General features: G+C 44.6%; 1 protein-coding gene across 3 annotated transcripts in view; it reads right to left on the reverse strand.

Moving 5' to 3' along the window:
- dync1h1 (dynein, cytoplasmic 1, heavy chain 1) overlaps window positions 1-24,064 on the reverse strand; it is a 140,420-nt gene that overhangs the window by 54,844 nt on the left and 61,512 nt on the right. For 2 of the 3 annotated variants that reach the window (XM_038776742.1, XM_038776726.1), the window contains 10 exons: window positions 18,467-18,600; window positions 12,624-12,738; window positions 12,363-12,524; window positions 11,672-11,886; window positions 10,667-10,871; window positions 9,827-10,000; window positions 8,652-8,771; window positions 8,429-8,549; window positions 7,491-7,686; window positions 7,185-7,302 (listed from right to left, as the gene is read on the reverse strand). In XM_038776742.1, the coding sequence (XP_038632670.1) occupies window positions 7,185-7,302; window positions 7,491-7,686; window positions 8,429-8,549; window positions 8,652-8,771; window positions 9,827-10,000; window positions 10,667-10,871; window positions 11,672-11,886; window positions 12,363-12,524; window positions 12,624-12,738; window positions 18,467-18,600 (1,560 nt within the window). Of the gene's footprint in view, window positions 1-7,184; window positions 7,303-7,490; window positions 7,687-7,962; window positions 8,159-8,428; window positions 8,550-8,651; window positions 8,772-9,826; window positions 10,001-10,666; window positions 10,872-11,671; window positions 11,887-12,362; window positions 12,525-12,623; window positions 12,739-18,466; window positions 18,601-24,064 lie in introns of all 3 variants that reach the window. The other variant, XM_038776735.1, reaches the window with a different exon arrangement.

A 24,064-nucleotide genomic window follows, 5' to 3' on the forward strand; every position in this document is an offset into this window, starting at 1 on the left:
GCCCCTTGCTAATAGTAAAAAAATCGATCCTGGAATAGGCCTTATGCACATGGGAGAAGAATGAAAACTCCCTGGCTCTCGGCCTCGCAAACCTCCAAGGATCCACCCCTCCCATCTGGTCCATGAACCCCCTCAACACCTTAGCCGCCGCTGGCCTCCTACCCGTCCTGGACCTGGATCGATCCAATGGCGGATCCAGCACTGTATTGTCAGGCCCCCCATCTCCAGATCTGGAATGCCTACCCAACATGCGACGCATAAAACCCGCATCGTCACAGTTCGGGGCGTATACGTTAACCAGCACCACCCGCTCCCCCAGCAGCTTGCCACTCACCATCACATACCTCCCGCCGCTGTCTGCCACCACATTTGACGCCTCAAACGACACCCTCTTCCCCACCAGGATCGCCACCCCCTGATTTTTTGCATCCAGCCCTGAATGAAACACTTGGCCTACCCATCCCTTACTTAGTCTAACCTGGTCCGCCACCTTCAGGTGCGTCTCCTGAAGCATGGCCATGTCCGCCTTCAGGCCCTTCAGGTGCGTAAACAGACGAGCCGGTTTGACCGGCCCATTCAGTCCCCTCATATTCCAGGTTATCAGCCAGATCAGGAGGCTCCCTGCTCCCCTCCCCCGCCGACTAGCTATAACCCTTCTGTGGTGATCACAAGTTAACTAGATGCAATACAACTGAGCAAACACTAGAGGGGGCACGGGAGAGCCATATAAATAGACGGGGACAGGAAGTGAGGACACACTTCACACAGGGCAGAACTGGGAGCAATACAGATACACCCACACCAGCTGGGAACACTGAAGGTAACCTTAGGAAACAGCTCTGAAGAGTGAACGAACTTACAATAAAGCATCTTCTCCACATTTGAGACTACGAGCTTTATTAAGACACGAGTAACAACACATGGTACCCAGGAGTGGCTTCAGACGCTTACTACAGGACAACTCAGTGGCAGATACAGAAAGCTCAAAATGGCATGGAAATCTCCTACTGGACATTTGACTTGGGAAGACATCGCTAATTCGAGGATGTGGCTTGGACACCCAGAGCAGCTAGACCTGACTGGCAATGTAAGAGGTGTCTGGAAAAGGTTTAAACAAATGTTTGATTTGGATCTCGTAGCTAATGAGGTACAAGACGCCTCCGACAACATTAAAATAGCAATTCTCACCGCAGGGCCTGTAAATAGGAAAGTGTATAATGGATTTAAATACTCAAAAGATGAAGACAGAAACAGCTTACAAACGTTACTAAACAAATTTGAAGAGTACTGTGAGAAATTTGAACAGCAAGACATGCTCAGAGTCCAAACTGCACAGAGACTGAGTGATGCAAAACTTAAAAAATCACGAAAAGAACAAGAAATCGCGAATGAAAAGTACAGATCAAAAAGAAGAAATAACAAGAATTTCTCACAAAGCCAAAATGCTGAAACCCAGTCCAAATCGGGAAGAGAAGGTAACTTACAACTTTTAGAAATCCAGTCCAGATGGGACAGAAAAATCGCTGAAATCCGCGAAAAAATGGCGTCGGAGCACATTTTGCAGTCTCCGGTAAGCAAAGAACTACAAATTGCGTCTGCGCATGCGCCGGAACCGGAAGCCGCGCATGCGCAGTTTAAAAAATATCGCGGGTGCCGATCGTGCGCATGCGCAGTCAAAAAAGTTTTGGTCGCGGATCGTAATGCGCATGCGCACGCCGCACATGCGCAATGGAAACAAAACCGCACAGTAAAGGAGGAAGGCCGATTTGCGCATGCGCAATGCATTCCTGCGCGTGACGTCATGACGTCTGAGCATCCCCACCACGCCCACTTAAAAGGGAAATGCCTGAAAATTGCAAACAAGACACTTAAAGTGGTAAACACAAATTTTCTTGCCTCAGAACACAGAAAAACGCCTGAACTTAAACCAACAGTTAAAACCAACTTGCACAACACCCTAAAAAAAGCAGCCTGCACCACCCAAAGTGAAGAGAACAAAAAGAATTCCGAAACAACAAAAGATGATTTGTTTTTCAAAGATTACCTCTCAGACATGGCTGAGTCAGTCGGATATGCTTATCACAGCATCAGCGACACGGTCGCAAAGCACAACACGAACCAACTCGTGGTAGATGAATCCAACCAAGATGATTTGGTTTTCAAAGAACACTACTCAGACATGGCTGAGTCAGTCGGATATGCTTATCACAGCATCAGCGACACGGTCGCAAAGTTCAACACGAATCAACTCGTGGTAGAAGAATCCAACCAGGATGATTTGGTTTTCGAAGAATACTACTCAGACACAGCTGAGTCAGTTGGATATGCTTATCACAGCATCAGCGACATGGTCGCAAAGTTCAACACGAATCAACTCGTGGTAGAAGAAGCCAATGAAGATGAAATGGGTATCAAAGAATACTACTCAGACATGGAGGAGTTATTTGGACATGCTGATCACAGCATCAGCGACACCGTTGCAAAGCTCAACACGACTCTACTCATGGTAGATGAATCCAACACCATGATGCCATGGCAGCTCGTCGATACATTGGATGACAGCAATACCCTAGACGAAGACGACGCCACACAGAGAGCACAGGAAGACTCCACGGAGCGAGCGATGACAGGCTCCACAGTGCGAGTGATGAAAGACTCCAAAAGGGATGCAAGCAAACACTCCCTGGCGAACACCATGCATGAACAAGACCATGAAGGTAAACCCGCTGTATCTGAGCAACCGCAAGCAGACAATGAAAGTCTAACAAGCTCACATGAACAAGAAGACGACAATGCACCTCTACCCACTGCATGCGAAGACAGTGACAAGGTGATCACACTCGACGTACAGGATCACAGCGAGACTGACAGTTCTCAGCTTGTCTGTACCGAAGCACAGAGCGAAAACAGTAACAAGGTGATCGCACTCGACGTACAGGATCACAGCTAGACTGACAGTTCTCAGCTTGTCTGTACAGAAGCACAGAGTCGGGCCACCCAACAGTCCAGAGAGACGATGCCGAAAGAAAACATGCAGATTTTGACTCCAGAAGAGGAGCACCTGGAGTCCAGAGAGACAACGCCGAAAGAAACCATGCAGATTCTGACTCCAGAAGAGGAGCACCTGGAGTCCAGAGAGACCAAGCCGAAAGAAAACATGCAGATTTTGACTCCAGAAGAGGAGCACCTGGAGTCCAGAGAGACAACGCCGAAAGAAACCATGCAGATTCTGACTCCAGAAGAGGAGCACCTGGAGTCCAGAGAGACCAAGCCAGAAGAAACCATGCAGATTTTGACTCCAGAAGAGGAGCACCTGGAGTCCAGTGAGACAACATCAACGGAAATCATGAAGATTTCAACTCCAGAAGCGGAGCACCAAGAGTCCGGAGACACCACGTCAACTGAAATCATGCAGATTTGGACTCCAGAAGAGGAGCGCCAGAGGTCCACAGACACCACGTCAATTGTAATCATGGAGGTTTTGACTCCAGAAGAGGAGCGCCAAGAATCCAGAGACACCGCGTCAAATGGAATCGAGAAGAATTTGACTCCGCAAGAGGAGCACCAAGAAAGCAAAGATGAGGAATCCAATTCTCCACAAATGATTGATGTCACCTGCACCGATGCAACATCAGATCATTCGCACCACTCTCGAGACGAAATGCTCAATGACTCAAATTATCCACTCGGGACACGAATAGAGTATAACAAGAAAAACAACAGTCAAAAGAAGCACAGCAGAAACGGGACAAACAGCAGCAAGAACAAAAGCAACATGAAGCGCGACAAGACCAACAACAAAGTCAGGCACAAAGATAGCGACAACGACAGAGACAACAAGAACGGCAACGAAAACAACAAAGTCAGGAACAAAGATAGCGACAACACCAAAGACAGAAACGACAAAAACAGCAACACGAACGGCAACGAAAACAACAAAGTCAGGAACAACGACAGTGCCAACACCAAAGACAGAAACGACAAAAACAGCAACAAGTACGGCAACGAAAACAACAAAAACAGGAACGACAGAAACAACAGCAATGAACCAACGACTTGTACACAATGGTACTACTCGGCACATGAAGGACAATGACACAGCTCACTGCAAAACGATGACAAGACTACAAACATGTCATGGGATGACAACGAATCGCACAAACTCACGTCTGCTCCAGAACGAGCAAGCACACCAGCATCCAAGGCGGATGAGACAATAAATCAACACCACAAGCACAGAAAAAAAAAGTCCATGCCAGTCAACATCAGTGAGGGGACCATGCAAACACCTCGGGATGATGCAGTGGGTACTTAAAATAACAAGGAACACCAACAACATTCACAGCGGACTTGTAATATCAATATCACCACGTCATCAACAACAAAAAGAAAAAAAAAAGCTCTGAACAAATTCATCAAGTTTGGACTCATAAATGTTTTTATTAAGATTGGACATATAACTACATTGGCTTTGTACAATATGCAATAGCACCATCACCTGCATAGATACGCATATCATAAGTAACTGTTTTCTATAATTTTCTTTAACGATGTACAGCAAATATGTAAAGAGAAAAAGGGGGATGTGGTAATCGTAGATTTACTAGATACAAAAACAACTGAGCAAACACCAGAGGGAGAGCTATAAATAGCAAACACCAGAGGGAGAGCTATAAATACACCGGGACAGGATGTACAATTTTCTTTAACGATGTACAGAAAATATGTAAAGAGAAAAAGGGGGATGTGGTGATCACAAGTTAACTAGATGCAATACAACTGAGCAAACACTAGAGGGGGCACGGGAGAGCCATATAAATAGACGGGGACAGGAAGTGAGGACACACTTCACACAGGGCAGAACTGGGAGCAATACAGATACACCCACACCAGCTGGGAACACTGAAGGTAACCTTAGGAAACAGCTCTGAAGAGTGAACGAACTTACAATAAAGCATCTTCTCCACATTTGAGACTACGAGCTTTATTAAGACACGAGAAACAACACACCTTCTTCCTCTGCCCGCCACTTGCCCGCGCCCCCCGCTCGGACCGTTCCCCACGGCGGCAAACCCCCATCCCGCCCCCCCCCTGCATACTCCAGCTCCTTCCTGGCCATTCCAGCAGCAACCTGGTACTCCCACCCCCCCAGCCACGTTACTCCCTCCATAGTACTCCCGTAAGCCAGCTGACCCCGGCAACTCCCGCCACTCCTCCGACCCCTCCCACCTTGGGGCTACCCCTCCTCCCCAGTGCCCACCAGCAGGCTCTCCTCCTCCCCCTCTCACGCGGGGAAAAAAAAGCCGGCGCTTCTCAGTTCCGGCGCTTCTCAGTTCCGACCCCGCCCCCATCAACCCTTCCACCTGCCCGACCCCGCCTCCTCTAAAGCAGCTCCCATTGTCGGCCCAATCCCTCGCGGTGCCCCAGCCCCCTGCCCACCATCAGCTCCCCACATTGCGAGTCTACCCCCCGCCTCGAGCCCATCCACCGAACCCACGCAAGAAAAAAGTGCCCCACCCGCCCTGAAAACGACACATTACCAGCATTAAACAGAAACCCCCCCCCCCTCAGAAAATAACAAGGTTACATACAGACCCCCGCACCCAACCCTCAATTTGAGTCCAACTTCTCAGCCTGCACAAAGGCCCACGCCTCCTCCGGGGACTCACAGTAAAAGTGTCGGTCCTTGTAGGTGACCCACAAACGCGCCGGCTGCAACATGCCAAACTTCACTGCTTTTCTGTGTAGCACCGCCTTCGTCTGGTTGTACCCGGCCCTCCGCTTAGCCACCTCCGCACTTCAGTCCTGGTAGATCCGTACCACCGCGTTCTCCCACCTGCTACTCCGCTCCTTCTTGGCCCACCCGAGCACACACTCCCGGTCAGCAAACCGGTGGAACCGCACCAGCACCGCCCGCGGCGGCTCATTCGGCTTGGGCCTCATTGCCAGTATTCTGAGGGCCCCCTCCAGCTCCAGGGGCCCCTGGAAGGACCCAGCTCCCATCAGCGAATTCAGCAGGACGACCACGTAGGCCCCCAGGTCTGACCCCTCCAGAAGGCCCAGGATCCGCAAGTTTTTCCGCCTCGATCGGTTCTCCATCTCCTCGAACTGCTCCTGCCACTTTTTATGAAGCGCCTCATGCATCTCCACCTTTACCGTGAGGGCTGAGGCCTCATCCTCTCTTTCAGAGGCCTGCTGTCGCATCTCCCAGATTGCCACCCCTGGGCTGTCTGAGTCTCCAGCAGCTTGTCAATGGAAGCCTTCAACGGTTCTAGCAGCTCCGCTTTGAACTCCCGAAAGCAGCGCTGGAGAGTCTCCTGCTGCTCCTGTGCCCACAGCCTCCATGCCTCTAGGTCTCCGCAAGCCGTCATCTTGTGCTTCTTCCCTCGCTTTTGCTTTGGCGCTGCCACCGCTATCCTGCTCGCCCCACTCCTGGTCCAGGCCATATACTGATGGGGAAATGCTGCTGACTCCTTCCCATGTCGAGAACCGTCGAACAAGTACCGCTGGGGGCCCTAAAAAGAGCCCGAAAGTCCGTTCCTGGCGGGAGCTGCCGAACGTGCGGCTTAGCTCCGCATAGCCGCAACCGGAAGTCTTAATTATATAATGTTGAGTGCGCTTGTGTGTACTCGCAAAGGGAACACAAAGTTATTATGCAAATACAGTAAATAGCTAGGAAGGCAAATGGCATACATTACAAGGGGACTGGAGTACAAGTATAAAGATGTGTTGCAACAATTGGTGGGATCACATCAGGAGTACGGTCTACAGTTTTGGTTTCCATGTAAGAAAGGATATACTAGCATTGAGAACTGTGAAGGTCTCAAACAAGGAACGACTGGCTATGATGAAGGGCTCAGTAAATTGGGTCTATACAGTTTAGAAGAAAGAGAGGTGGTCTCATTGAACCGTGCAAGATTCCAAAAGGACTTGACAGGGTAGGTGCTTGAGGTTGTCACTTCACTTGGAGGGTTGTGAATCTTTGGAACTGTCTACCCGAGGGGGTTGTGGATGCTCCATTGTTTAATACTTAAAGCAGATATTTGGTCTCTCAAAGAATCAAGAGATATGGAGAGCAGGCAGGCAAGTGAGGAAGATCAGCCATTATTGTACTGAATGGCAGTGCAGGTTCAAGGGATCATTTTATCTACCCCTGTAACTATTGATGTTCTGAAGTTACTCACCTGTGCAATAGCCCACTTCACCATTGGACCACAAGCCAAAGATGCTCTGTTGACTATTTCATAGTTGTAGCTTGGATTGGACATGTAGTTTTTCTTCATCTTCTCTCTAATAACGTCACTGATGAATAAAAATGAAAAATGTTAACAGATGCCCTCTTGACATTTTAGGGACGGAAATTACTTCAGTTTGAGAAGAGCGCTACAAAAAAGGTGCTAGTTACAAACTAGGTGGTGCATAGCAATGAAGAGCTGCAACACAGTCAAAATGTAAGATAAAGGTGATTTTTTAAAAAAAATAATGAATACCTTAATTCTTCAGTATTAAAGTTGACTATGCTGGTGATGAAATTATCTCTGATAATAACTTGTCTGATCTTTTTCCAGTCATTTGTCTCCTCACCCAGCAGGAGACAGATTGATTCTAACGCGAGTTTTACTGCAGCAGGTGGATTGGCCATGGCTCTCACTTCAACAAGATGCTGCTTCTTTATAGAGCTCACAGCTAATAGAGGGGTGAAAAGAAAGGGGCTTTAAATGGACATGCAAAAGGATAAGGGTGTATACAATCACTGGGATGTGAAAGGAAATTTTGAATTTGAAGACCAGCAGCACACCGTGATCAAAACAGCAAATTTGTTTGGTTAATAAATGCTATCTATGCCCAAATATTCAAATTCTATTCAATGATCAATGCCTTTGGTAGTTTCCCTTTGAGCTTTGGCTGGTCTTCTGAGCAATTTCCTTCTACCACAGCAACTGCATGCACCCCATTATTCACCTGATTTCGTCAGCTGAAAAATTTACTATGGTCGGAATGAAGTTTTCCCTCATAATGATCGATCGGATTTGTTTCCAGTCAGTTGTACTTTCGCCCAGGAGAAGACAGATTGACTCGAGTGCTAGCTTCACTGCACCTGGCGGATTAGCCATTGAACGAACCTCTACCAAGTGCTGCTTCTTGATCGATTTTACAGCTAATCAGACCAGCACCGTAGGCCACAGTGCAAACAAACAGTAAGAGAAAGTGAAGATTAGGGCAGAAGATAATTGAGAGATAAACACCACACAGAAAAGATCGTTATTCAGTTGTTTAAGAAAAGTAGAAAATTAATAGGACTATAGTTCCAAAAAAATATAAATTAAATTAAATTAAATGTTACCATACATAGCAATTCAGCATACTAGATAGATTTCATTAAAAAGATATGTATGTTATAAAAAGCTCAATTCAAAATACATCTAACCATTCTGAGCCTCAATAACTGCAGGCTCTACCATGTCCAGATCTTCCTTTACTTTCATCTGTTTGTCAGCAATAATTTCTTGCTGCTTGTGAAGCTGCTCCTGAATTTCTTGGCTCATTACCTATCAAAAATACAGTGAAAGGTGACTTACTTAATCAGACTCTACTCTCCAAGCCCATGATATTCATTCCAGATAAAGATTCTGTAAGCTAGATGTGATTACCTTTTTCTTTTCAGCTTCTTGCTGATCCTTCACCATTTTCTTCAACTTATCATTGGCTGCTGCATTTTTAACTTCCAATTCTTGACTTTTAATTCTCAGATCACGTCGTAATTCCTCAACCTGGAATGAGTGAAATAATTTTTAAAATAAAGTAGCAAGTATTTATTATGATGTTTCCACTGTCAGTCAGTCACCGTGTATTGGTATCCAGGCACACATTTACCCAGACAAAAAACAGTTGGCATTCTTTGGTTTACTGTTATTAGAAAAATGATTTTACACATTAAGAAACGAACACTAGAAAAATGTTTATATGATATTCATAAAAAGGAGGGATGATGAGAAAGAGAACAAATCCAAATTGGATTTATGAAAATCAAAAGAGCAAAGATGATGTTTAGTAACATTTTCTTCCAATTCTTTGTTTAATCTCATGCGGGTTAGTGGCGCAGATGGAGAAAGGAAGGACTACTTGGGGCATTAGCCCTTTTAAGATTCCAGTATCATTAAGGAGACCTCAGATGCAAGACAAATACAATCAGTTCCAGCTGATAGAATGAGCGTAAAATTAAACAGAACTACCACACCAAAAGGTAACTAAATCCCATTCAATCTTGTACATATAGTAACGTCCCAAGCCATTACACTATGCAAGTCCAATTGGAAACTCTCAATGGACTAAATTCAGAAAAAAGCAGTGGCTTTATAAGAAATTACTTTAATATTACTTTATAAGTAATATTAACATATAAAATTATTTACACTTGGGAAGTTGTATGAAATCTGAAAGGGTGGTGGAACAGGGAAAAGTAAAAAAATAAGCCTTGTTGGCTTTACAAGATGCAAAAACACCTTTATGAAAAAGAGAAATCCATAATATTATGCATTCTCATGAGCACAACACAACAAGCTAGGATCTTTGCTGGTAGTTTATAACAATATAGTAATAGCATTTAACATAATCACTATCTGTAACTTGCTTGGAAACAAATTTACCCAAGTTTTTTTAGCCAAACAAAACTTAGAACCAAGGCCATCACTCCAACAGCTTAGATAGAACCTTAACACTTAGTGAAAAATTCCTTCAGCCAGAAAGCACACAATAAAGGTTCAGCACCATGATTTTCAAAATTACTCAAATTATGCAATACGATTTTACAACTTGTTCACTGTACCTGATCTACTGTTTCCTTTATCTTTCTCAGACCAACGTTTAAATGCATCTGTTGCTCCTCCAATTCACTACGCTTTTCATTGAACATGTTGGCATAATGGTTAATGAAGTCCAGATAATGGCGAGGAGTGATTGCCATTATTCTGCCTCCACGCTTGGCTAGCCGAGTATTTGCCTAATAAGAAAACAATTATTTCCACTTCAGCTGATTTCAGATATTATCAGATGAGCATTTTGAAATTTATGCCCAGAAACAAGTACTATCTAAACAGTACTATAGCTGCTGCTAAGTACTTGAAAATCAACAACTAAATCAGACATTATGAAAAACAATGAGGAAAAAAATAAATGACTTCATACTACCCTGGAGATTTAGCTAAATTTTTTAATCTACAAAACTGCTTGAAGTTGATTTATAAAAACTGATTCTTGAAGAGTACCACCTGAATTTGCAGTAAAAGCAGCAAACTTTTATCTAATCAAAAAACACCAGAATGGTTTCAGATTGCAAGTGGGATCACAGTTCTGTTGACTTAACATCCAAAATATGTAAAGCCCGTTTACTCTAAAAATCCTCATCCAGAGAGATTACACTAACTATTTTTTCCCAAACATTTGATACAAGGTCACTGCACTTGAAATGTCAGCTCTTTCTCCACAAATGCTGCGTGACCCACTGAGTTTTTCCAGTATATTTTGTTTTTATTTCAGATTTGTAGCATCTGCAGTACTTTCTTTAATTATTTCCAAACATAATTTCACTTACAATGGTACTCTGTTCACATTTAGAACAAAATAAATCAATATTGCTCTGGATATTTTTTGGGTGAAGTATTCTTACCTGGTGCAATGTTAGATGAACAAACACACAACTGTTCACAATAGCTTCTCTGTGGGATGGTGGTTGAGGGAGTTTATCATATGCAATTGGCATGTAATCTGGCACAACATAATTGGGTTTTTCAAGGTCCATTTTGCTGGTGAACTCTTTGCCGACTTGATACAAGGCTTCAGTGGACCAGTCCCCAAACCAGTTCAAGACACACCTAAAACAAAAAGGAAAAAAGTTGAATGGCAAAATAATTATATTTAAGATGGGTTTAACCTTTCAACTCATTCTGCACAAAGCTGGACATAATGTCTGAATCAAATAAAGATAGCACAGCTTCATATTAATTGTGTTATCTAAAATACAGCTTCATATGAAAATCTATCACCTTTCAGGTGACTTTAGTTTAGAATACATTTTAAAATCCAAGAAAGGGAAAATGAAGGGAGAACCTCAACCCATGACATCTCCACATTGGTGTTCTCCCTCAAGCTCTCCCAAAGGGCAGAATCCTAAACTTCAGCCCTTTAATATTAATGAGCCAACAATCTGGTAACAGCTGTATTCAGGTTGGTGGATTTTGACCATAGTTCTCTGGTCCCAGGAACTTTCAAGAATTAAAATCACACACATGTACACAAACATTCAAACACCTGTACAACAAACAGATGTTATAATTGAAAGATACCACACATGCAGATAAACTTGCTAACTAAAGGGGTTTGCCAAGGCCAGGGGAAGATGGAAAGAAACTGTTAACTGAAAAGTGTTCAGTATATACCACAATTTGGCCAGCAGATGGCTTCTGTTTTACAAGTATTGATCCTCCGTCCAGGAGTTCAAAAATCAATTAAAATGCTCAGGAGCAATTGTAGTTATTTCAGAACTAAAATCCAGAAGAGGACACCATCAACTGATCGCCCTCAAATGTATTTCCTCAACAAAAAAAAATCAGGCATATACTGTTCTTTGAACAATGTAACTAGAATTGAAAAGGCCGTACATAAAACAATTTACCTGTTAAAGAGAGCTGGAGAAGTTGCAGCTCTATCTTTCAAACCTTCAGATGATGGATTCATGGTGAATACAACATGCAAGTTGCGAATAACCTGGCCTGTGAACCACTTGTACAGTTCTTCATGAGTGTCAAGCATTAAACCTTCCTTCTGAGCACCTTCTTTGCATTGGGTCATTAAGGTAGCATACTCATCCCCTTCAAATAGCCCAGGCACCTGTTCAGTAGCAAGTCACAGATTAATGTACTTGATTTTGGCCGAGTTTTAAGTATTTCATTTTATGTTCTAAGTGTAAGCTTAGTAAATTTGAAGCTTTTCGCAGTTTGCCTCATTTTATCTGATAAAAGATGACCAATCTGAAACATTAACTTTCGCCCTCCACATATACAGGCAAACCTGCATATGACATCCAAGACATTTTTTTGTTTTACTCTTTGGTGTGTCGGTATCGACATTTCTGCCTAGTCAAGTCCAAACTCAGGTGGACGAAATTTAAGAGCTACCCAATGTACAAGAATCATTTGAATCATCACTTAAAATTCTTCTTCCAATGGCAAGAAAATCAACATTTTGCAAATTTCGGTGTTAAAATTGCTTTTAAATGGAAAATGTTTATATATTTTTAAAACTATGATAGTTCATTTGTTTGAAAGAATAGTTCATATTTGGAATTAATCATTTTAAACATTTACCTCTCCATTGGCCAACAATGTATTCATGCGTTCCAAGAAACTGGAATCCAATACATTGGACTCATCCATAATGAAAGCAATCTTTTCATTTTTGCATCCAGAGCGCCTCAATACTGTCCTCAGATCTTCATCAAAATCCTCACCAGTGTACTTCCTATGAACCTGCAGACACCAACATTTCACTTGTAGAAACTGAACTGTTTTTAAAAAAAAAGCTACCTCAGTTTTTAATTTGCTAGAACATGCAAAATTAGGACTAACCTTTATCTGATAAACACTAAGGCCATTCATCCAGGCAACAAAACGAGAGAGTGTAGTTTTTCCTGCTCCACTAACTCCAATAAGCAGCAAATGGCCTTGTGGTTGTCGGAATATCCTTTAAAAAAGTTACGAGAGATTAAAATTAAATAATTATAATTGACATTAGAATGTTTAAGTACTACTCAAGTGTAAACAAAACCACTCAAGTTACAATTTGCTGGGCGCAGTGGTTAACACTGCTGCCTCACAGTGCTGAGGTCCCGAGTTCGATCCCGGCCCGGGTCACTGTCTGTGTGGAGTTTGCACACTCTCCGTGTCGGTCTCAACCTCACAACCCAAAAATGTGCAGATCAGGTGGATTGGCCACGCTAAATTGCCCCTTAATTTGAATTAAAAAAAGAATTGGGTACTCTAAATTTATTTTTAAAAAGTTACAATTCACTTTTGAACACAACACAACTTCAGTTGTTCAGCGGTAGCAGTGAGAGCAGTAACCAGGGGGGTGTCGGGAAGGTAAGTCTCCCGCTTTAAAAACTTACCTTATAGGAGAAGCGGCCTTTGTTTTTTAACTAACTTTTTTTTTAGGAGTTGGTTTTTTTTTGTTTTGTTTTAGAGCAGCAGGAAACCGGAAGATGGCCGTGGGGATTTCTGGGAAGGTGTATAGTACCTGTATATAAGTTGGGCGGTTGCTAAACCCGACACACTACACTTGTAGTGTCCCCCACCCTTCCACCTCCTCTAACCTAAGGGGTTGAGTGAATATCAGGTAAACTCTTCCTTTCTTTTTCTTGTTTCATCTAGAGGGGATGGCAGGGAAGGCAGTGCAATGTTCCTCCTGCAGAATGTTTGAGGTGAGGGACGCCGTCAGTGTCCCTACTGATTTCACCTGTGGGAAGTGCACCCACCTCCAGCTCCTCAGAAACCGTGTTAGGAAACTGTAGCTGGAGTTGGATGAACTTCGGATCATTCGGGAGGCAGAGGTGGTCATAGATAGAAACTTCAGGGATGTAGGTACTCCGAAGAATGAAAATAGATGGGTGACGGTGCAAGGGGCTGGGAGGAAGCAGTCAGTACAGGGATCCCCCGAGGTCGTTCCCCTTAGTAACAAGTATACCGCTTTGGATACTGGTGGTGGGGGGGGGAGGAGACGACTTACCAGGGGTAAGCCATGGGATACAGGTCTCTGGCACAGAGTCTGTCCCTGTTGTTCAGAAGGGAAGGGGGGAGAGGAGTAGAGCATTAGTCATTGGAGACTCCATAGTTAGGGGAGAGATAGGAGATTCTGTTGGAACACGAGAGACTCGCGGTTGGTGTGTTGCCTCCCAGGTGCCAGGGTCCGTGATGTCTCGGATCGTGTTTTCGGGATCCTTAAGGGGGTGGGGGAGCAGCCCCCAAGTCGTGGTCCACATAGGCATCAACGACATAGGTAGAAAAAGGGATAGGGATGTCAGGCAGGAATTCAGGGAGCTAGGGTGGAAACATAGAGCGAGAACAAACAGTTATTATCTCTGGGTTGTTACCCCTGCCACGTGCTAGCGAGATGAGGAATAGGGAGAGAGAGCAGTTGAACACGTGGCTACAGGGATGGTGCAGGAGGGTTTCAGATACCTGGATAATTGGGGCTCATTCTGGGGTAGGTGGAACCTCTACGGGATGGTCTACACCTGGACCAGAGGGGTACCAATATCCTTGGGGGGGGGGGGGGGGTTATTTGCTAATGCTCTTCAGGAGGGTTTAAACTAATTCAGCAGGGGGTTGGGAACCTGAATTGTAGCTCCAATATACAGGCAGTTGACAGTAGTGAGGTCATGAGGAAGGGTTCAAGGTTGCAGGAGTGTACCGGCAGGCAGGAAGGTGATTTAAAGTGTGTCTACTTCAACTCCAGGAGCATCTGGAATAAGGTGGGTGAACTTGCAGCATGGGTTGGTACCTGGGACTTCGATGTTGTGGCCATTTCGGAGACATGGCTAGAGTAGGGACAGGAATGGTTGTTGCAGGTTCCGGGGTTTAGATATTTCAGTAAGCTCAGGGAAGGTGGTAAAAGAGGGGGAGGGGTGGCAGTTAGTCAAGGGCAGTATTACGGTGGCAGAAAGGACGTTTGATGAGGACTCGTCTACTGAGATAGTATGGGCTGAGGTTAGAAACAGGAAAGGAGAGGTCATCCTATTGGGAGTTTTCTATAGGCCTCCGAAAAGTTCCAGAGATGTAGAGGAAAGGATTGCAAAGATGATTCTGGATAGGAGCGAAAGTAACAGGGTAGTTGTTATGGGGGACTTTAACTTTCCAAATATTGACTGGAAACGCTATAGATCGAGTACTTTAGATGGGTCCCTTTTTGTCCAATGTGTGCAGGAGGGTTTCCTGACACAGTATGTTGATAGGCCAGCAAGAGGCGAGGCCACATTGGGTTTGGTACTGGGTAATGAACCAGGACAGGTGCTAGATTTGGAGGTAGGTGAGCACTTTGGTGATAGTGACCACAATTCAGTTATGTTTGCTTTAGCGATGGAAAGGGATAGGTATATACCGCAGGGGAAGAGTTATAGCTGGGTGAAAGGCAATTATGATGCGATGAGGCAAGACGTAGAATGCACAGGTTGGGGAAGGAAATTGCAGGGGATGGGCACAATTGAAACGTGGAGCTTGTTCAAGGAACAGCTACTGCGTGTCCTTGATAAGTATGTACCTGTCAGGCAGGGAGGAAGTGGTCGAGCGAGGGAACCGTGGTTTACTAAAGTAGTTGAATCACTTGTCAAGAGGAAGGAGGCTCATGTAAAGATGAGACGTGAAGGTTCAGTTAGGGCGCTCGAGAGTTACAATTTAGCGAGGAAGGACCTAATGAGAGAGGTAAGAGCCAGGAGGGAACATGAGAAGTCTTTGGCAGGTAGGATCAAGGATAACCCTAAAGCTTTCTATAGGTATGTCAGGAATAAAAGAATGACTAGGGTAAGAGTAGGGCCAGTCAAGGACAGTAGTGGGAAGTTGTGCGTGGAGTCGGAGGAGAAAGGAGAGGTGCTAAATCAATATTTTTCGTCAGTATTCACGCAGTAAAAAGACAATGTGGTCGTGGAGAATACGGAGTTACAGGCTACTAGACTAGAAGGGCTTGAGGTTCATAAGGAGGTGGTGTTAGCAATTCTGGAAAGTGTGAAAATAGATAAGTCCCCTGGGCCGGATGGGATTTATCCTAGGATTCTCTGGGAAGCTAGGGAGGAGATTGCTGAGCCTTTAGCTTTGATCTTTAAATCATCTTTGTCTACAGGAATAGTGCCAGAAGACTGGAGGATAGCAAATGTTGTCCCCTTGTTCAAGAATGGGAGTAGAGACAACCCCGGTAACTATAGACCAGTGAGTCTTACTTCTGTTGTGGGCAAAGTCTTGGAAAGGTTTATAAGAGATAGGATTTATAATAATCTGGAAAGGAATAATTTGATTAGGGATAGTCAACACGGTTTTGTGAAGGGTAGGTCGTGCCTCACAAACCTTATTGAGTTCTTTGAGAAGGTGACCAAACAGGTGGACGAGGGTAAAGCAATTGATGTGGTGTATATGGATTTCAGTAAAGCGTTTGATAAGGTTCCCCATGGTAGGCTATTGCAGAAAATACGGAGGCATGGGATTCAGGATAATTTAGCAGTTTGGATCAGAAATTGGCTCGCTGTAAAAAGACAGAGGGTGGTGGTTGATGGGAAATGTTCAGCCTGGAGTTCAGTTACTAGTGGTGTACCACAAGGATCTGTTTTGGGGCCACTGCTGTTTGCCATTTTTATAAATGACCTGGAGGAGGGCGTAGAAGGATGGGTGAGTAAATTTGCAGATGACACTAAAGTCGGTGGAGTTGTGGACAGTGCGGAAGGATGTTGCAGGTTAGAGGGACATAGATAAGCTGCAAAGCTGGGCTGAGAAGTGGCAAATGGAGTTTAATTCAGAAAAGCGAGAGGTGATTCATTTTGGAAGGAGTAACAGGAAGACAGAATATTGGGCTAATGGTAAGATTCTTGGTAGTGTTGATGAGCAGAGAGATCTCGGTGTTCACGTACATAGATCCCTGAAAGTTGCCACCCAGGTTGATAGGGTTGTTAAGAAGGCATACGGTGTGTTAGCTTTTATTGGTAGAGGGATTCAGTTTCAGAGCCATGAGGTCATGTTGCAGCTGTACAAAACTCTGGTGTGGCCGCATTTGGAGTATTGCGTGCAGTTCTGGTCGCCACATTATAGGAAGGATGTGGAAGCATTGGAATGGATGCAGAGGAGATTTACCAGGATGTTGCCTGGTATGTAGGAAAGATCTTATGAGGAAAGGCTGAGGGACTTGAGGCTGTTTTCGTTAGTGAGAAGAAGGTTAAGAGGTGACTTAATTGAGGCGTACAAAATGATCAGAGGATTAGATAGGGTGGACAGTGAGAGCCTTTTTCCTCGGATGGTGATGGCTAGCACGAGGGGGCATAGCTTTAAATTGAGGGGAAATAGATATAGAACTGATGTCAGAGGTAGGTTCTTTACTCAGAATAGTAAGGGGCGTGGAATGCCCTGCCTGCAACAGTAGTGGACTCGCCGACATTAAGGGCATTTAAATGGTCATTGGATAAACATATGGATGATAAGGGAATAGTGTAGATGGGCTTTAGAGTGGTTTCACAGGTCGGCGCAACATCAAGGGCCGAAGGGCCTGTACTGCTCTGTAATGTTCTATGTTCTATGCAACAGGCCACAAAATCCCAAACAATAAGGGTCACATTCCTTTCAGAGGTTTTAAGCATCAATGTTCTAGCATTAGTCTTGTAAATTAATCTCACCTTTTCATCCAACCAGCCACCAAATTTGGTCATTCTGTTTTCCTAGCAGAAAACTCTGGTACACCAATGTCACAATTATAAGCTTTCAGACTACCAATTCAGTTGCTGCTCCTATCAGTCCGTAACTCCTTGACCAATTTCAAACATGGATTTCAGTCCCAATCCAAAACCTCTTCTCCTACTCTGTGTGGAGTTTGCACATTCTCCCCGTGTTTGCGTGGGTTTCACCCCCACAACCCAAAGATGTGAAGGCTAGGTGGATTGGCCATGCTAAATTGCCCCTCAATTGGAAAAACAATTGGATACCCTAAATTTTTTTATTTAAATTGGCTCCAAACCATGCATGGAGATTTTAATACAGGTAACCAAAAAGCATGGTCAAAGAGATATGTTTCATGGAGTAGCTCAAAATGAGGTTAGCTGTCTAAGGAAAACATTTCAGTTTCGGGCTTAGGCAGCTATAAGCAGGGCGAAGGAAATCGGAGAAGCACAAGAGATCGGAATTGGATGAAACGTAGAATTTGTGGAACAATTGTAGGATTGAATGAGGTCACAGAGAGGAGGAGAGGCAAGGCTATGAAGGGATTCAAAGACAAGGATGAGAATTTTAAAACTGAGCAGTTGGTAGAGTGGGAGCCATTGTTGATGCCAGATAGATTATGTGCAGAGTTGTGCATGAGCTCAAGTTAATGGAGGATGTAGAATGGAGGCACCGGCCTGGAGAAATTGCAGTCACTGAGCCTGGAGTCAAACTATCATCCAACTGTTGAGAGATAGAAAATGAGCTCTAGCAGGGCAGAGACCAATGATGCCTGCTCAGGTGCACCGAGGGAGAATTCAGAATGTCCAATTCACCTAACAGCACGTCTTTGGGGACTTATGGGATGAAATTTGAGCTCCCGGAGGAAACCCACTAAGTACTAGGGAGTACAATGAAGCTTCCAATAAATTCAAATATAGGTACAAATCAGTGTCATATCAGCTTTAATTAATCCATGGGTTCCCTGAAAGTTAAAGATTACATGGACTTTTGTGCATAATTGTTACCTGTCAATTCTCAGCACATGATCCAATACTTCATTAAATAGCACCAAGGGGACATCCAGCTCCTCCTCATAGAATACTTTGAGTCTGGCTTTGACATAGTCTCTTAGTTCTTCTTGATCTACTGGTATATAATCCTAAAAAAAATATACACAAGACTTTAAAGGTAGACCAGACTGTTCAATATATAATTCAGTGCGCAGAATGTGGAAAAGAGTGGTTCCAATTGTTGCTCACAAATTACTTGTGGGGGAATGGAAAAGCTATAATGTCAGCATAGCCTTTTAAAAAAAAAAAATTTTATTAAAGATTTCATAATTAACAAACATGATCTAAACTATAATACAACCATGAAAATTTTTCAAACATGGTGCAATTATCGCTTTAACACAAGGAATCAGAGATATACAAAAAACACAACAAAGGTATCTCCTGCTCCCTTAACCCACAAATAAATCCTACCTCCCCCCAAACAGCTGATGGTAATTAACTCTTTGAAGTAGGCGATAAATGGTAGAATCCCATAACCGATTCCCTAACTTGACATTTTCCAGGTATAAAAAGTCCCCCAACTAGGACAAGGCACTAGGCAGAGCGTACAGTCTCCATCCCAGCAGAACTCGCCTTCAGCAAGAGCATTAGCCTTCACCCCATCCGCAGCCCTGGTGGGTCCAACACCCTGAAAATGGCCACCAATGAACAAGGCTCCAGATCAATGTTAAGAACCACTGACATGGTGTTAAAGGAGGAGACCCAAAAGCAGATCATTAGACAAAACCAGAACATGTGCTTATGGCTAGCGGTCCCACAAGACCACCCTCCACCCTGCCGATTCGGGGGAACCATAGATTTGAGCCAGGGAAATGGGATGGAAATTTTTGGAGATGGGAGGAGAAAGAAATTAGGACACCAAAAGATTTGTTTCTTGGGGGTCAGTTTGCGGGATTGAAGGAGCTGGGAGCAAGGTATGGCTGGTGCAGTGGGAAATATTTAGATACATGCAGGTTCATGCTCCTTATCGATCCGGCAATAGAACCTCTGGCGATAGCACTGAGGGGTTCTGGGGATGATGGGGGAGGTGGGGGGAGGAACATGGGATGCCGCTTTATGCTGATGGCCTCTATATGTCACGTCCAGTCTCCTTTAGAGACCAGATAACGAGACTGTTGAGGGGCTTTGGCTCCTTCCCTGGCCAGAAAGGAGATACAGAGCGTTCCAGTAGAACCGGCTTCCACATTGCTGGAGGAGGTGCTGACGACAAGGGGATTGGAGAAGGGGCTAAAATCGGCGGTTTACAGGGCTATTTTGGAGGAGGAAAAGGCTTCACTAGAAGGGAGGAAGAGTTGGGAGAGGGATAGAGGGGGGGGTTCTGGTGTGAGGTGCTCCGGAGGATGAACGCCTCCACCTTGTGTGCGAGGTTGAGGCTGATACACTAAGGTGGTAAATAGAGCACACCGTACAAGGGCGAGGATGAGCGGGCTCTCTGAGGGGGTAGAAGATGTGCGTGAACGTTGCGGAGGGCTCCCGCAAACCAAGTTCATGTTTTGGTCCTGTCCAAAGCTGGAGGATTACTGGAAGGAGGTTTTAGGGTAATCTCTCTCATTACCTTGTTCACCCTAGCAAAGAACGATTTTGCCAGAAAAATAGGAAGTCATTGGCATAGGAATAGAAACCTCGGCAGAATATTCATCTTGATGGTTTGAATTCTGCCCACCAGGGATAATGGTCTCTGCAAATCAAGTCTCACCTTATCCAACAAACTTATAAAGTTTAAGTTATGAAACCTATGCCAATCATAGGTCACTTGGATACCCAGATACCGGAAGCTATCTCTGGCCACTGCGGTGGAAGGGTAATACCCCCAAATTGGCACCTCTCCCTGGGGGATTAACCAGAAAGTACTAAATTCCCACAGGTTTAATTTATAGCCAGGGAAGGAGCCAAAGCCCCTCAACAGTCTCGTTATTTGGTCTCTAAAGGAGACTGGACGTGACATATAGAGGCCATCAGCATAAAGCGGCATCCCATGTTCCTCCCCCCACCTTCCCCATCATCCCCAGAACCCCTCAGTGCTATCGCCAGAGGTTCTATTGCCGGATCGATAAGGAGCATAAACAATGGGCACCCCTGTCCAGAGGGAAGCAGTCCAAGCTTTTTACATTGGTGTGAACGCCAGCCATGGGGTTCTTGTACAGCAGCCGTCCCCATGAAATAAATTTCAGCCCGAACCCAAACCTCCCAAGTACCTCAGAGGTATTTCCACTCCACTCTGTTCAATGCTTTCTCTGCAATACATAAATATAATCACCTCTGGCTCCGGGGCCGAAGGCAGCGAGAGGGCAAAGTTCAGACCTCTTATGCATATTAGAGGACAACTGCCTACACGTCACAAATCTTGTCTGGTCTCCTGCCACTATATCTGGGACACATGGTCTAACCACAAAGCCAACACCTTAGCCAGTACATTGGCGTCCACATTTAGCAGCAAAATGGCCTGCAAGAAAAACACCCCATGGGGTGCTTATCTTTCTTTAAAGTAAGGGAGATGGAGGCCTGTGCAAGTGTATCAAGCAGGTAATCTTGAGCTAAAGCATCGTTGAACATACCTACCATTAATGGTACTAGCTGGTCTGAAAATGTTTTGTAAAATTCAACAGCATACCCATCACAGCCTGAAGCTTCGTTCTCCTTCATCAACCCAATCACCCTCAGCGCCTCATCTAAGCGGAGCGGGGCCTCCAACTCCTCCCTACTCTCTTCTATTCTCGGGACAACCGGTCTAGAAACTCCACTATATCTGACACCCCCTGCGGCAGCTCCAACCTAGAGATCCTTGTAGAAAGCTTCAAAAGCCGCATTGATGTTCCTTTGCTTTGTCATTAAACCACCCCTCAAGTTCCTACCCTACATAACCTCAGAGGCCGCCTCAGTTGGTGTGTCAGCAGACGATCTGCCTTTTCCCCATGCATATATACTATGTCCCTCAAGCGTCATAGTTTTTTCACCGTCTTTCCAGTGGATACCCAGTCAAACCGCAGCTGGAGCTGCTTCCTGGTTGCAAACTGCTGTGGGGTAGGAACCTCCGAGTAGTGTCTGTCTCTTTCCAGGATCTCTCCTACCAAACGCTGATGTCCCTCCCTCACTGCCCTAAGTGTGCTTCATATGAGATCACCTCTTGTCTTATCACTCGCTTAAATGCCTCCAATTGTTTTTAAAAAAAAAAAAAATTTAGAGTACCTAATCATTTTTTTTTTCCAATTAAGGTCAATCCACCTACCCTGCACATTTTTGGGTTCTGGGGGTAAGACCCACAGAGACACCGGGAGAATGTGCAAACTCCACACGAACAATGACCTGAAATGCCTCCCATTGTGTGGAGAGAGAGACCAAGCCATTGCTATTAAACCTAACGCGCTCAACAGCCACATGATCGCAGACCCCCTCTCAGCCAAATCTAATCTCCATGGAGCCCACTGGATGGGATCTGTCCCCAGTTCAAGGTCTTCCAAACAGGGATGGAGGCGAGCAAACCTTTGATAAATGCTAATCGTCCCAGTCAAGAGCATATACATTTACCATAACTAACAGAGTATCTTCCCAAGGACCCATTCACTATTGCATATCTATTGCATTAGGGTCAGTCACAACAAGATGGTCGAAAAAGGCATTCGCTTATTAATCAAAATTGCTGCGCCTCGGGCTCTACATCAAAGCCCAAGTGGTGCACGTGCCCTATCCACCCTCTTTCTGAGTTTGGTCTGATCCCTCACCCACAAAATGTATCTCCTGCAAAAACACCACATCAGCATTTAGGTTCTTTAGATGGAAAAAGCCTCTTCACTGGGCCACCCAGTCCTCTTTCATTACAGTGACCAGTCAAATTGGGGGTTGGCCAGCACGATGCTGCAGTGGTTAGCACTGCTGCTTTGCACCGCCGGGGACCCGGGTTCGATCCCGGTCCACTGTCCACGTACATATTCTCCGCGTATCTGCACGGGTCTCACCCCCATCAACCCAAAGATATGCAGGGTAGGTTGACTGGCCACTCTAAATTGCCCATTAATTGGAAAAAGAATTGGATACTTTAAAATTTTATTTAAAAAAAAAGTCATATTGGGGGTTTCCTAGCCCCACCTTGTTCCGGATTCGGCCATTTCCACCATTGATATGCAAATAAACCTTTAGGAGTTATCGACCAAAGGACCTCCCAAGATGACAGTCAATCCCACCTCCAGAAAAACACAAAGAATGTTCGAGAATAGCCATCAAACCCCTCATCCTTTATTACCCCCCACCCTACATTTCCAAACTGGAACCAGATCCATGGCTTCAGCTTGCAGTTGTGCCGTCGCCATCTTAGGTGTCGAGGCGTTCCGCAAGGATCCCAAGTCCATTGAGAGCCTATCAAATTTGGGCTTCCTGGTTTATTTTCCTTTTCATTTGGGCATGGCACAGGGAGGAGCTTTTTTTTTTAAAAAAACACCCCCCCCCCCCCAAAATCAAGGGACAATTTGGCGTGGCAATTCACCTACCACACACATCTTTGGATTGTGGAGGTGAGACCCATGCAGACATGAGGAGAATTGAACCCGGGTCCTCAGCGCCGTGAAGTAACAGTGCTAACCACTGCACCACCGTGCCACCCGGAGGATGCCTATTCTGTCGGTCTCAGACATTTTCTGGTGAGTATCACCAGAAATAAAATGGGCGAAAATTCAGGGAAAAAAGGGTTACGATCGGAGCTCCCAGAAGAGTGGCCTCCGTCTTATGTGTTGCGCCGGAAGTCAATGTCAGCATAGTCTTTTTATTTAAATGGGGAGGCAAATTCATATTGGCTGATTAATAATCAGAAAAACTTAAACCCATAAATGAAAAGGGGAGAACACTATGGATCCACTACTGAGATGATACAGGAGGAAGACCACAAGTAATCAAATATGCAAAAATAGAAAACCCAAAGCAGTGAAATAGAATTTTTGTCTTGGAAACAAGTAGATATCACACAATCTATTTTTACCCAACTAAATGAGGACAAGGAGTGAAAAATGAAGTCAAGTATACTATACTTGCAAAGGAAGTGGTATCTTAAGGTTACGGAAAATTTACATGTTCTTCAAATAATTGCGATTTGACAAGTCTTTATAGATTGTTTTGGAAATTAGCAATAAGTTAAAGTCACTGACAGGCCTCTGCAAATGAAAATATAGGCGGATGCACTGTTTTAGGGGGTTAAAGCCTCTGTTGTAAAGGAGCTGAAAGACTAAAATGATTTACAGTTGGGATAATTTGCACTTGTGCGGGAATTTACTGAAATTTACCACTAAACCTTTTCAAAACCCTGACCACTTTTCCCACAAGGGAGAAGGCAGTGTGAAATTGATAGAGCTCCATTTTTTTTTAAAATTGTCATAAGTTGGCTTACATTAACACTACAATGAAGTTACTGTAAAAAAAAACCTAGTCCCCACACTGCGGTGTCTGTTTGGGTACACGGAGGGCAAATTCAGAATGTCCAAATTACCTGACAGCACGTTTTTGAGGACTTGTGGGAGGAAACAAGGGAGAACATGGGGTTGACAGGACTATTAAGAAATTAGAATC

Source organism: Scyliorhinus canicula, chromosome 2 (genome assembly GCF_902713615.1).
Source record: "Scyliorhinus canicula chromosome 2, sScyCan1.1, whole genome shotgun sequence".
In the NCBI taxonomy this organism is placed as follows: Eukaryota; Metazoa; Chordata; class Chondrichthyes; order Carcharhiniformes; family Scyliorhinidae; genus Scyliorhinus; species Scyliorhinus canicula.